The following is a 15143-nucleotide window of genomic DNA, read 5'->3' on the forward strand; positions in this document are numbered from 1 at the left end:
ACACCAGTAACAGACAAACAGAGAGCCAAATCATGAATGAACTCCCATTCACAATAGCTTCAAAGAGAATAAAATACCTAGGAATACAACTTACAAGGGATGTAAAGGACCTCTTCAAGGAGAACTACAAACCACTGCTCAGTGAAATCAAAGAGGACACAAACAAATGGAAGAACATACCATGCTCATGGATAGGAAGAATCAATATTGTGAAAATGGCCATACTGCCCAAGGTAATTTATAGATTCAATGCCATCCCCATTAAGCTACAAATGACCTTCTTCACAGAATTGGAAAAAACTGCTTTAAAGTTGATATGGAACCAAAAAAGACCCCACATTACCAAGACAATCCTAAGCTAAAAGAACAAAGCTGGAGGCATCATGCTACCTGACTTCAAACTATACTACAAGGCTACAGTAACCAAAACAGCATGGTACTGGTACCAAAACAGAGATATAGACCAATGGAACAGAACGGAGCCCTCAGAAATAATACCACACATCTACAGCCGTCTGATCTTTGACAAACCTGAGAAAAACAAGAAATGGGGAAAGGATTCCCTATTTAATAAATGGTGCTGGGAAAATTGGCTAGCCATAAGTAGAAAGCTGAAACTGGATCCTTTCCTTACTCCTTATATGAAAATTAATTCAAGATGGATTAGAGACTTAAATGTTAGACCCAAAACCATAAAAACCCTAGAAGAAAACCTAGGTAATACCATTTAGGACATAGGCATGGGCAAGGACCTCATGTCTAAACCACCAAAAGCAACAGCAACAAAAGCCAGAATTGAAAAATGGGATCAAATTAAACTAAAGAGCTTCTGCACAGCAAAAGAAACTACCATCAGAGTGAACAGGCAATCTACAGAATGGGAGAAAATTTTTGCAATCTACTCATCTAACAAAGGGCTAATATCCAGAACCTATAAAGAACTCAAACAAATTTACAAGAAAAAAACAAACAACCCCATAAAAAAGTGGGCAAAGGATATGAACAGACACTTCTCAAAGGAAGACATTCACACAGCCAACAGACACATGAAAAAATGCCCATCATCACTCGCCATCAGAGAAATGCAAATCAAAACCACAATGAGATACCATCTCACACCAGTTAGAATGGCAATCATTAAAAAATCAGGAAACAACAGGTGCTGGAGAGGATGTGGAGAAATAGGAACACTTTTACACTGTTGGTGGGATTGTAAACTAGTTCAACCATTGTGGAAGACAGTGTGGCGATTCCTCAAGGCTCTAGAACTAGAAATACCATTTGACCCAGCCATCCCATTACTGGGTATATACCCAAAGGATTATAAATCATGCTGCTATAAAGACACATGCACATGTATGTTTACTGCGGCACTATTCACAACAGCAAAGACTTGGAATCAACCCAAATGTCCATCAGTGACAGATTGGATTAAGAAAATGTGGCACATATACACCATGGAATACTATGCAGCCATAAAAAAGGATGAGTTCGTGTCCTTTGTAGGGACATGGATGCAGCTGAAAACCGTCATTCTCAGCAAACTATCGCAAGAACAGAAAACCAAATACCACATGTTCTCACTCATAGGTGGGAACTGAACAATGAGATCACTTGCATACAGGAAGGGGATCATCACACACTGGGTCCTATTGTGGGGGTGGGGGGATAGCATTAGGAGATATACCTAATGTAAATAACGAGTTAATGGATGCAGCACACCAACATGGCACATGTATACATATGTAACAAACCTGCACATTGTGCACATGTACCCTAGAACTTAAAGTACAATAAAAAAATATTATTTTTGAATTTTTTTGAATCAGATACATATAAAACATTCTGATATACACTTCAATACATTGAAAACATTTTAATTTTTAATATATATCAATTATAAATTGAAATCAACAAAACTGTTTTGTATTAAGACTTTTAGAAATGAAACTTTTGTCTTAGGACTGAGATAGTCATTTTCTCATTGATAAAGAAATAATTGTTTGCTGAGGTATGAGTAAGAAAAACACATAAAGAAAAGTACCTCAAAGAGGATATTTTAAAATTCTAAGTCTATATTTATCACAATAAATACCATGTCAAATGGAATAAAATATAAGAAAACAAAAATAATTTGGCCAGACGCAGTGGCTGTAATCCCAGCACTTTGAGAGGCTGAGGCGGGTGGATCACCTGAGGTCAGGAGTTCGAGAACAGCCTGGACAATATGGTGAAACCCTGTCTCTACTAAAATACAAAAAATTAGCCGGGCGTGGTGGCACATGCCTGTAATCCCAGATACTCGGGAGGCTCAAGCAGAAGAATCGCTTGAACTCCGGAGGCAGAGGTTGCAGTGAGCCGAGATCATGCCATTGCACTCCAGCCTGGGAAACAAGAGTGAAACTCCGTCTCAAACAAACAAACAAACAAAAATAATTTATGAATGTCCATCCATCAACATCTGTTCTTCAATGTACTAGGTCTATCAGATACTAATTCTAGGGATTAAAAAAACTCAAGACATGACATCAACTAAACATAAAATCCTAATGATTACTTACTGCATAAGAGAAGCTCTTTCAAAGTACTGAATGGCTTTTTCCCAAAACTGGGTGTCAATGTAATAGGCTCCAAGCCACTCAATGACTTCAATATTACAAGGAAAATACCTATATGACTGGAAAAATATATGGAATGTAACAATACAACTTCAATGGCAACATGTAATTTATTTCTTGAATACTTTACCTATTGAATAAATTTATCCAATATGACATTTCTTAATAAAGGAGTATGAGCTGTCCTAAGTACTTTGTAAATTCTGAAACTATATAATATTTAGAAAACCTAAGCTTTGCTTGACACATCTTTCAATTATCTGTAAATACTTTTGCTATAACAATATATGAGCTGAGTTCAATTAAATATTTAAAAGAATAAAAAAGAGATGCAAATCGTGCTTCAAGAGAAAAATGAATTTGTACTTCTTTTTATTATTATTATTAATTATTATTATTTTAAGACAGTCTTGCTCTGTAGCCCAGCCTGGAGTGTACTAAATGTGATCTTGGCTCACCACAATCTCTGCCTCCTGGGTTCAGGCAATTCTTGTGCTTTAGTCTCCTGAGTAGCTAGGGTTACAGGCATGCCACAACCACACTTGGCTAATTTTTGCATTTTTAGTAGAGAGGGGGTTTCCTCATGTTGGCCAGGCTGGTCACATACTCCTGGGCCTCAAGTGATCTGCCTTCTTTGGCCTCCCAAAGTGCTGGGATTAAAGGTATGGGCCACCACGCCTATCCTTTTAGCATTATTATTTTAGAGATGGGGTCTTGTTATGTTGCCTAGGCTGGTCTTGATCTCTTGGTCTTAAGCAATCCTCTCACTCTGGCCTCCCAAAGTGTTGAGATTATAGATGTGAGCCACCACACCCAGATCTATTTCATTTTTTTTCATTAAAGCAAGTAAAAACCTACCTTCAGGCCGGGCGTGGTGGTAATCCCACCACTTTGGGAGGCTGAGGCGGGCAGATCAGCTGAGGTCAAGAGTTCGAGACCAGCCTGGCCAACATGGTGAAATGTCCCTTTACTAAAGATACAAAAATTAGCTGGGCGTGGTGGCAGGCGCCTGTAATCCCAGCTACTCGGGAGGCTGAGGCAAGAGAACTGCTTAAACCTAGGAGAAGGAGGCTGCAGTGAGCCAAGACTACACTACTGTGCAGCAGCCTGGGCGACAGAGGAAGACTATCTCAAAACAAAACAAAACAAAAACTAATTTCATTTTCCAAGAATGCTTTATTTTAAATAAATCATTTTAAAACTGGGAAGATCTTCTAAAATTTCAAAGCCTTGCTTCCGTCTTTATAACAACTAATAAAATGCTAAAACACAGAAGGAAATTAAGATAACACACCTACCTCATAGTAATATTGAAATGCTTGAGATTTATCTCCTTCATGATCATATAATTCTCCCAGTTTAGATAAAACTTGAGGATCGGTTGGAACAACACTGACCACCTGCATTAGCCATTCAATAGCTTGACTGGGATTTTCCATTAATTCATATCTTAGGCCATGTCAGTTAAGGAAAACACGTTTTCTAAATTCATTAATCAATAAACAAACTTAAAAAACATTACAGTAACAATATTTCTGAGGCTACAGTAATGTGCTATTGTATACTGTTTCCTCTGGATTTCTCAGGGGTGGAGATGGAATGCAGCAGTACTGTGGAGGTAACATTCTTACTCCCTAGGTATAGCCTGCTTTCCCTTTTCCTTCATTACTATCCACTAAGATCAACTCCCAAATTTCTGGTAGAATTATTCAAAGTATTGTCCAAAAATTGTCCTTAATAAAAATGTCCTGAATGTTGCATCCAGTTATTCTCTCTCTCCTAACATGTTCAGCATATTAAGGGAATTACTTTCATGTGTTTTTCCTGTGAGTTTTCCCTAATTAGATTATAAACCCAAGGATAGTGGGTTTTTTTTTTTTCTGTAGCTTTCTTTAGTACCTACTAAGTCTTCTGTGTATATACAAATAATTTATTCATACCAATACTTTTTGACTAATTACTATTTATTTTATACATATTAGATATCTCAGTGAAATGAAGATATTCCAATCCAAAGTTTATTGAAAAAGAAGCACTGTTTTCAATGGTGACAAGTGTGATACCAGAAAAACCTACTGTTTTTAATAACAAGTGTGATACCACAAGAAAAAAAAAATGGAAATGTACTCAGTCTCAAATATATCAATTGCTTGACTTGATCCTAGCTGATCATGAACTGGGTAGTAAAAGATAATGACACTGCCAGTTTCAGAGAAATTAAATGAACAAAACAGAACAAAAAGACTACCAGGAGTAACTATGATGCTATCTGATCTAAAACTAATTTTTTTTTTTTTTTTTTTTTAGGCAGTCCAGCTCTGCACCCAGGCTGGAGTGCCATGGCACTATCTTGGCTCACTGCAACCTCTGCCTCCCAGGTTCAAGTGATTCCCCTGCCTCAGTCTTGGGAGTAGCTGGGATTACACGCGCCTGCCACACCACCTGGCTAATTTTTGTATTTATAGTAGAGATGGGGTTTCACCATGATGGCCAGGCTGGTCTCGAACTCCTGACCTCAAATGATTCGACTGCCTCGGCCTCCCAAAGTGCTGGGATTACAGGTATGAGCCACTGTGCCTGGCTTAAAACTAAAATTTTTAAATAAAATTCTTTATCAAAAGTACAGCAGATGGTACTTAAAATTATTAATGGTACACCTCACAATATACACAATTTTCTAAACATATTTGTATAAAATTTAAATCAAGATAACAGTAACCTGAAAACCCACCTAAGATGTTTAACGCTTCCCAATGTTGTGGCCAAAGCTTACTAAAATAAGGAGAGAAATTAAAGTGCTTTTCAAATAGCACGAAAAGCATTAAAAACATTAACATTTCAGCTTTTTTAACCAAGAGCAGGGCTTATTAAGAAAGCTACGTGTTGTGGAAGAAACTGATATGAGGGCAACATTTTATAGTTCTACAGTCCCCTGAGTTTGAAACATAATACTGATACACATAGTATACATTCAATAAACGACTATTAAATGAACAGAATGAATGAGTGAGTTCATATGAAGAATTACGTAATTTTAGAGGGTAACAGTCTTTGGACACCTCATTATAGCCACAGGTCAGTTAAAAAAATAAGAAAAATTATCCAAACTCAATCAAAAATATGAATCAGTAATAAACAGTATTTTATTTAGTAAGTTAGTGCTTCAATGATACCCTACAAGCTTTAGAATTAATACAATGTTCTAAAGCACCAAACTGACTTTCAATGAATGGCTTATATGTACCCAAATGTCATAATTACTTCAGTTATTTTCAAAATTTAATAAATAATAGTTTTAACCATTAATTCCTCTTTCAATGCAAATGACATTTTAAAATAGCACTACTCAAATGATTTTTTTATCACATGATAATCTGCTAGTTAGATTATCCTCATCACTTACTTCAAATATTATCCTCAATTACATTAAACTTATTTAATAATTGATCTTCAATCACCAATTGAGATAATTAATAACTGTCCCTAAGTTTTTCAAATAAGATACATATTTGCTATCTGGTAAAGAACTTCCGCACTATTTCGTAGGATTGCATGAAGTTTCAGGAAACAGTCCAAAGCCTCATCCAGCCGATTTAGTTTCTCATAGGTAAGGCCTTAAAAAAAGAAAAAGAAAAAAAAGAAAACCTATAAGCATAATTATTGGTATTAATTTATTTAACGTTAACAGAATAAATCTCAAAATATATGTAAATATTTATCCAGAAGAGAAAATGAAGATGAACTGAGGTTTTTGTTTTTTGATACAGGGTCTCACTCCTGCTGCCCATGCTGGAGTGTAGTGGCGCAAACATGGCTCACAGCAGCCTCGATCTCCCAGGCTCAGATGATTCTCCTACCTCAGCCTCTCAAGTAGCTAGGATTACATGCGTGTGCTACCACGCCCAGTTAATTTTTTGTATTTTTAGTAGAGACGGGATTTTGCCATATTGCTCAGGCTGGTCTGCAACTCCTAGCCTCAAGAGATCCACCTGCCTCAGCCTCCCAAAGTGCTGGGATTACAGGTATGAGCCACCACACCCGGCCAACTGAGAATGTTTTTAAAGAATAATGTTAGGGTGGGGATTCTCCACTGGCAGACACCAAAAGATGCTACAAAGCTGCAGTGATTTTAAAAGTGTCGTGGGGGGCAGGAATAGACAAACAGACCAATAGAACAGAACAAATAGTTCAGAAATGCACTCAATTATAGAGTTTAGTTAAAGACATTTAAAATCAGTGGGGAGGAAAATGCTAGTAATAAGTGGTGCCAGAACAACCGACTATACATTATTATTATTTTTTTGTGGGGGGAGGGGCAGAGTCTTGCTCTTTCGCCCAGACTGGAGTCCAGTGGCTGATCTTGGCTCAGTGCAAAATGTGCCTCCCGGGTTCACGCCATTCTCCTGCCTCAGTCTCCCGAGTAGCTGGGACTACAGGTGCCTGCAACCATGCCCAGCTAATTTTTTGTATTTTTAGTAGAGATTAGGGCTTCACTGTGTTAGTCAGGATGGTCTCCATGTCCTGACCTTGTGATCCGCCCGCCTCGGCCTCCCAAAGTGCTGGGATTTACATGCGTGAGCCACTGCACCCGGCCATTAATTTTTTAAAATGTAGATTCTTATTTCATAAAAAATGAACTCAAAATTTTGAAACTCAACAGAAAAAACAAAGCTATAAGAAGAGTATGAAAAGAAAATATAGAAAAATGATTTATAATCTTAAGGTAAGAAGGGCTTCATAAAGCAATAAACAAATGAATAAAGCAATAAACACAATTTTTAAAAATGACAAATTTGGCCAGGCGTGGTGGCTCACGCCTGTAATCCCATCACTTTGGGAGGCCGAGGCAGGTGGATCACTTGAGGTCAGGAGTTCGAGACCAGCCTGCCCAACACGGTGAAACCCTGTCTCTACTAAAAATGCAAAAAATTAGACTGGCATAGTGGAGCGTGCCTGTGGTTCCAGCTACGGCAGGAGAATCACTTGAATCTGGAAGGTGGAGGTTGCAGTGAGCTGAGATCATGCCACTGTACCCCAGCCTGGACAACAGAGCGAGACTCAGTCTCAAAAAAAAAAAAAAAGATAAATTTTACTATATCAATAATAAAACAATTCTTCCATAGAAGAAATAAGAAACAAAGTTAAAATCTAAGCAACGGAGAAAGGAGAAATATTTAATAGTTACAAAACAAATAAATAAGGATATATCTAGGAAGCAAGCTCCTGTATGAAGACCTTTGTCCTCTCTTCAATGCTCTCTTCCCAGATACCCAAGTGGTCATAGCCTCCCTTCCTTCAGTGACTTGAAACATACATTCTCAATGAGGCTCTCCCAGACTCCACCTAAAATGGCTAATTCCTTCTTGCCTCCCCTGTTCTTCAAGGTTGGCAGTAGGCCTTCCCTCCTCCTTCAGGCAGGAGATTAAAGAGTCTTTTCTGGGAGGAAAGATACAATTGACTTATGGGCAGGTCTCCAACTAAACAGACCAGACCAGACAGATGCCCTACAGCAGAGTACCAACCCATCAGTCTCCTTCATGGACCTAGAGAGTCCACTCAGTTTTTAGCCATAAACTCCTGACATAACATAGAAAGGAGAATAAAATAAGCAAACCAAAGAAAGCAAAAAATACCTAGGCAGGGAGAAGAAAACTTCAGAAGAAACGTTATTAAGAATCCAAGAGACAAGACCCAGTACTGCACGGACATGCGTTTGCAAAACTGCAAATTCATGCCCGGGGTGATGTTCATGCCCGGGGTGATGTTCATGCCCGGGGTGATGATGCCCCACTTCAGGCAACCTCTGAAAGGCGGGGAAGAGAATGTGATGGTGGTGAGACTCCATGGCTTGTAATATTTGGCTTATTAAAAACAAAATCTGAAGTAAAGATGCAAAATGTGCAAATGTGTTAACTGGGGTGACAGGTACACGGGTATTTATTTCTTGTGTGTACTTTTATGTATGTTTGAAATTCCATCTATCGGCAAAAGTTAAAAAGAATGATAATATCCAGTATTGGCAGAAATTTGGGAAATTAGGATTATACACTGTGATGGAAAAGCCTTTTTAGAGGGCAGTAGAGCAAGCCTGATCCAAATTTTGCAGTGCATAGCTCCTGAATCATTAATTCCATTAAAATAAACTATAATCTAAGAGGCAGTAGTCTTCAATTTTCTGTTAGAAGGAAGTCAACTCCTCCTCCTAATGTGTTCGAGCTCTTTAAGCAAAACAAAACAAAAACAAATACAAAGCAAAAAATAAATAATTTAAAAAGCAATTTCGCCTTGTTTTACTTACCAATATTATAAAGCGCTTCAGTACAAGAAGAATCATTTCTTAGAGCCTCTTTATAGAATTCAGCGGCCTTCTCATAATCACCATTTGCAAAAACTGTATTACCTTTATTAGTAAGAGCTGCTGGATTATATCTATCAGAGTTCACAGCTATATCTGCATAGCTGCTGGCTTGTGCAAAATCCTTTCCCTAAGTAAAATACATATACAAAGTACTTGAATTTCATGAAATACTTTTTCTGACTGTTCTGAGATTACAGACATAATAAATAGACTTTCTGAGATTACAAATATAATGAACAAAAATATTTTACGTATCTTGGTCTTGATAGTCTGATTCTACATAAGAGTTTTACTCATCAAGCTCAACCACCCAAGCTTCTTGTGATTGACTTCTCCAGTCTCATGGTTAGAATAACAACACTATTTATATGTAGGTGGTTCCATGCTCAACGCCCAAATTCCATGTCACCATTTGCTGCAGCGCTCCCCCTCCCACTTGAAGCCCTGAAATAGCTGTCACAAAAGCACTACCCTTCCTGCCCCTAGCACACTGGCTGCATCACCTACTAGGTCTCTGCACTGGTGGCAATCCATTGTTTTTTTCCGTCTCCATGCCAAATGCTCTGTCAGGGCCTTGCCATCATTCACGTGAGCTACAGGAACCTCTGTTCTTAAATATCATGACCATCTGTGCCAGGTCAGCTTGGTTAAACCAGGAACTACATTTCTAAGAAGCTCCTTCACTATTAGGCTCTTGTCTAGACTTGGCCAAAAGAGGAACTTGTGTGACATCTGGAATGCAGACCTGAAGCAGTGGCCTTTAGTCTCTGAAAGGCTTTTTCTTGTCATCAGATGCAGGACTGATGCAGAAGTGTCCATGGGTACCAGCTTCTCCTCACTCACTCCACTCCATGGGCAGCTCTTCTTCCTGACTATGCCATCCCTGCTCCATGACAGGGTTTGGCTGTGGCCCCCAGAGGAGGCAGCTGCACAGAGGTATCTGCTTCCCACAGAACTCCCCATGAAGGCCCTCTGGGTTCTACTGTGGCAGCTGGATGTGTGCGGCCACTCACTGACTGATGGTAATTCCTCCTCAGATCTCCAGCTCCCCTACTACACCGTCACCACCAGGGCTCCTTCACAACTGTGTAACATTAAATTCCCATGCCCCTTCTCCCACGTCACTCACAGTGACCGTCCTTGGTTAAACTTTGTAAAAAGTTTAGATATAACTTATATATAATAAACCTGACCCCTTTAAAATGTAGAATTCTGTGGCATTTAGTAGGTTCACAAAGTTGTGCAACCACTGTCAATATCTACTTCCACCCTCAAAAGAAACCCTGTACCCATTAGTAGTCACTCCCCATTCTCTTCTGCCCCCCAGCCCCTGGCAACCACTAATCTGTTTCCTGTCTCCATGCCTATTCTGGACACCAAATATAAATAGAATCATAAAATATGCAGTCTTTTGTGTCTGACATCTTTCACTCAGCATATTTTTAAGGTCCGTCCATGTTTAGCAGACATCTGTGCTGCAGTCCTTGTAAAGGCTGAATAGCGTCCCACTGTGTGGCTAGCCACCATGTCCTTTATCTACTCATTGTTGATGGACACTTGGGTTGCTTCCAGGCTCCTTTATGGTTACTACAAATAACGCTGCCATGAACATTCATGTGCAAGTTTTTGTGTGAACTCTGACTGAACTCTGAAACAAAAATTGGTACCTACAAGTGGGGTGCTGCTGTTATAAAAACATGTAACATTGTCTTTTGGACTATACAGCAGGCAAAACTGAGAAAAGCTGTGAGGGGCTGTGTTGGGGACTGGAGAGATGGTGGAGCATGAGTGAGCCTGCAAAGGCAGAAGGAATCATCAGAGGCTGGATAAAGAGCAAGCCGCACTGTCACCGTGAAGCACTGACACAAGTGGCACCCACAGAGTGGGTTGAAGGACAGGAAGTGCACCTGATAAATATGCCCGTGTGGCCAAGGCAATTTCTAGGCAGGATGCTGAAGGGCCAATGAACTGATTTTAACTGGGTATATAACTGATCAGGTATAGGAAGATAAAAATGAGCTAAGGAGAGAACTGTTCAGTTTGCAGGTAGAATTTCGAGAAAATATAGAAGAACTAGGACTCGCTAAGGTAGAAAATAAAATTATTTCATGTCTCCAGTTTCTTGTGGTGGCACAAGATTCTCAAAGTAGAACCTGGTGGCAGGTTAGGGAACAATTCAAAGGTGTGGCTGTAATACCTTTCGTAAACATCTCACAAAGATTTAAGGTCATACCTAGCAGACCTTCTCTCCCAGGTAGTGAAACGGGCTTCTAAGACACTTCAAGGCTCTGTTCTACAGCAGCTTATACACCTAGTGGGAAGGAGTCTGTCCTGAAAAGAATTCTGGATGCAGCTGTTGAGACATGTGGGAAATCCTAACAAGACTTAGAGAAAACCCTCCAAGGTTTTAGGGGAGTTGTACTGACTGTTGCTAGTTTGGATTAAAGGCACAGATAGAGTCCAAAATGAAAAAAGCTCTCTGTGTCCCAAATGTCTCAGGGCAGAACACAGACTGAGAAAGTTTATCAGCTGCAAACACAGGCTATTTCTTTCTCTTCTTTTTTTACATTTTACTTTAAGTTATGGGATACATGTGCAGAATGTGCAGGTTTGTTACATAGGTATACATGTGCCATGGTGGTTTGCTGCACCCATCAACCTGTCATCTAGGTTTTAATCCCCGCATGCATTAGGTATTGGTCCTAATGCTCTCCCTTCCCTTGCCTTCCACTCCTTGACAGGCCCCAGTGTGTGATGCTCCCCTCCCTGTGTCCATGTGTTCTCATTGTTCAACTCTCGCTTATGAGTGAGAACATGCAGTGTTTGGTTTTCTGTTCCTGGAACATAGGCTATTTCTTATACAAAAGGAAGATGCTCTCAGAAGGCAGAGCCAAGAGTCATAGAAGAAAAAGAATTAGGGGGCCACTTCGAGGGAGCAGAGCTGGGCCCTAATCAAGGAATATTCCTTTTTCTCAGACTAGGGAGCACTGGCCACACCTGCTTTGCTAGGTTTCAGAATCATTAAGGAAAGTGACTGTGATGTGCCTCCATCCCTCCGCTTTGGAGATGAGTATCTTACAGGGGATGAGTGCCATGTCTTTTCATTCAGAAATCTTTGGATCAAGAAGAAAGAAATTGTGCCTGAGAAAGCTCCATTTCTTGTTTTTTTGTTTGTTTGAGACGGAGTCTCATTCTGTCGCCCAGGTTGGAATGCAGTGGCACGATCTTGGCTCACTGCGACCTCTGCCTTCCAGGTTCAAGCAATTCTCATGCCTTAGCCTTCCGAGTAGCTGGGACTACAGGCATGCACCACCATGCCTGGCTAATTTTTTATATTTTTGGTAGAGACAGGGTTTCACCGTGTTTAGTAGAGATGAGGTTTCACTATGTTGGCCAGGCTCAAACTCCTGGCCTCAAGTGATCCATCTGCCTCAGCCTCCCAAAGTGCTGGGATTACAGGCATGAGCCACCAAACCCAGCTGGAAAGTCCCATTTCTATCCAGACCTGATGTAGATCCTGGCCTTTGAACCTGATGCTGTGGTGGAATGAGACTCTGAGAGTCTTAGGAGGGCTATGAATAACTGGGGTCTGAGTGCAGGCAGTGGTAGATTGTTACAATAATGACTTCAGTGGATCACACCTCCCAGGATTCATGCATGACTCATTCAGGTATGATTCTCCCTCATGTTTGTTTTGTTCAATAAAATAATAACAAACTCAATGCGCTAATACACACCTGTGTACTGGGGTTTGTTCTGATGGAACCCAGTCCCACCTGAGAAGGCTGGGATCCCCTGCTGGAGATGCTCTGAGGGAAGACTGAGTTGCCCTGGCCAACAGTTCAGCTAAGTGACAGGCATGAGATAGGAATTTGGAACATCCAGTCTCAGTTATGCCTCAGAGGATGGCAGCTGCATGAGTAAGGCCAGGCAAGCCCAGTGAAAGAAGCATCCAGGTGAACCCAGCTCACTGGGTAGAATGTAAGCAAATACCTGGTGATTTCAAGCCACTACGGTTTGGGGCAGTTCATTACACAGCAAGAGAAAATAGATACAACTATATGCCGGATACCAACAATATACTTTCAACTACATATCATATAAAACTACATAGGAGACTCATCACTTGGCCTCAAAACATTCTTGATTACAACCATTTTCTTCAGAACCAAGTGTAAGAAATTGCTGATGAGATGCTCTAATAGCTCTGCTTGGTTGATTAAATTTAACAATTCTCTTTGCTTCTTTAAATTTTCTATTGGTCTCCTCCTGCACAGTCATCAAACTTGGTAAAGATCTGGTGACGAACTGGGTCAAAAAATTCATTAGTGATTTTCTAAATTCAAAATTTAATGGCCATGATAGACACCATCCTTCACCCCGTGGACTTGCCCGTCAGAGCTGCTGGAAGTGCTACTGGCCACCAGCCTCAGCAGGCAGCCCTCTCTGGAAACTGGGTGGAAGACAGAGGCATCTTGTCCCCCTTCCTAGAGATGACCCTTTTTCGGGAGGCAGGCCACATCCAATGGCTGGCTGGTATGGGGGTACAAAGGCCCACCCTCTCTCTTTTCCTGCCTCCTTGTGAAGAAGGTGCTTGCTTCTCCTTCTGCTATGACTGTAAGTTTCCTGAGGTTTCCCTAGCCATACAAAAATGTCGGTCAATTAAACCTCTTTCTTTTATAAATTACCCAGTCTCGGGTATTTCTTTACAGCAGTGTGAGAACAGACTAACACACCTCCTGTCTACTTGTTTCCATCATTACAAAAAATGTTTAAATATATTTAAAAAGAAACTCAACATCTTTTCCCCCAATCAGCACCCCCGTCTAGACACGTAACTAACTGGTACCACTCTCCTACCAGCAGATTGAAGCACTGGAGTCATTCTTCAACCAGGGGTTTGGATCTCTTTCTTCATCTTTACATATATGAGGGATATGATACCTTTCCACTAGCAACAGCAGTTCAGCACAGCAGTGCTTCTCAGTGGTGCACAGATCAGAAGCTCTAAGAGGGACTGGAAACATGGTTTAATAAAATACCATGACTTTTTTTCTCATTTGTTAGTAAAGAAATGTTTAATAAGCACCTGTCATCAGCAAGGCACTGTGCACAATACAAAGCTGAAGCTGATGGGCTAATGGAGAAGAATCACATATAAACCATTAAAATACAATGCTGTAAGTGCAAACAAAATATTCTAGAAGCACAAAGGAAGGTGAGAATATCTGCCAAGGAGAGTCAGGAAGGCTTCATATTTCAGTTGGGTCATGAAAGTAAATTTAAACAAGGGGTTGGATAATGGAATATTCTTACAATAAGGGCAGTTCTTGGAAATCTGTTAAGCCCATTCCTATGCCATTATTCTGAGCAAAACTTAAGCAAAACCCAAGACGCTGGAAATTCGAGAGTTAGTGGCTAAGGCAGAGTTAAGGAGTTGTGGTAGCCTTCTAATAGTTTACCACCCAGGTATATGGTGAGGTTTGGGTTGCTGTCATGCCTTCATCTGGACCCTTCCGTGGCCCTGCCACCTCAGCATCAACAGTTATTCCTAAGGAAAGCTCTTATAGGCTTCTTCTACACGCAGGACAAAATTAAATCTCAGATCATTTCCTCTAAGAATCATAGAATGACAGAATTGAAAAGGATACTGAAAAATTACACAGTTCAGTTGTTTCTAACCTCCAGTCCTTAAAATCGTAGAGGTTCTCAAAATGACAAATGAAAATCTACAATTTTTTTTTTTTTTTGAGACAAGGTATCTGTCACCAAACAGGAGTACAATGGCACAATCATGGCTCACAACAGCCTTGACCTCCTCAGCTCAGGTGGATCCTCCCACCTCAGCCTTCTGAGTAGCTGGGACTACAGGCATGCACCACCATGCCCAGCTGATTTTTTGAATTTTTTGTAGAGACAGGCATTGTGTTGCCCAGGCTGGTCTCAAACTCCTAGGCTCAAGTGATCCACATGCCTCAGCCTCCCAAAGTGCTGGGACTGTAGGCTTGAGGCACCACACCTACCTATAATCAATTTTCAATATTCAGAAAAAGCCTACCAGAAATTCTGAATTTTCTGGTGAAAAGAAATGACTCTTACACACACTTCCCTCCCAACACTTTCTTGCCTCTGTATTTTTGTTTAGTCCCCGTCTCCCTACAAATGCC

The 15143-nt window shown here is 40.3% G+C and overlaps 1 protein-coding gene across 8 annotated transcripts in view; it reads right to left on the bottom strand.

The window, feature by feature from the left end:
- The window catches only part of IFT88 (intraflagellar transport 88), a 128426-nt gene that overhangs the window by 53798 nt on the left and 59485 nt on the right, over positions 1-15143 (bottom strand). For all 8 annotated transcript variants that reach the window (XR_746746.2, XM_030922308.1, XM_010352976.2 and 5 more), the window contains 4 exons: positions 8917-9103; positions 6124-6232; positions 3917-4067; positions 2562-2677 (listed from right to left, as the gene is read on the bottom strand). Coding sequence is in view for 7 of the 8 variants with exons in the window: in XM_030922308.1 (XP_030778168.1) it covers positions 2562-2677; positions 3917-4067; positions 6124-6232; positions 8917-9103 (563 nt within the window). In the remaining variant the exon portion in view is untranslated. The remainder of the gene's footprint in view (positions 1-2561; positions 2678-3916; positions 4068-6123; positions 6233-8916; positions 9104-15143) is intronic.

This window comes from Rhinopithecus roxellana, chromosome 18 (genome assembly GCF_007565055.1).
Source record: "Rhinopithecus roxellana isolate Shanxi Qingling chromosome 18, ASM756505v1, whole genome shotgun sequence".
NCBI lineage: Eukaryota > Metazoa > Chordata > Mammalia > Primates > Cercopithecidae > Rhinopithecus > Rhinopithecus roxellana.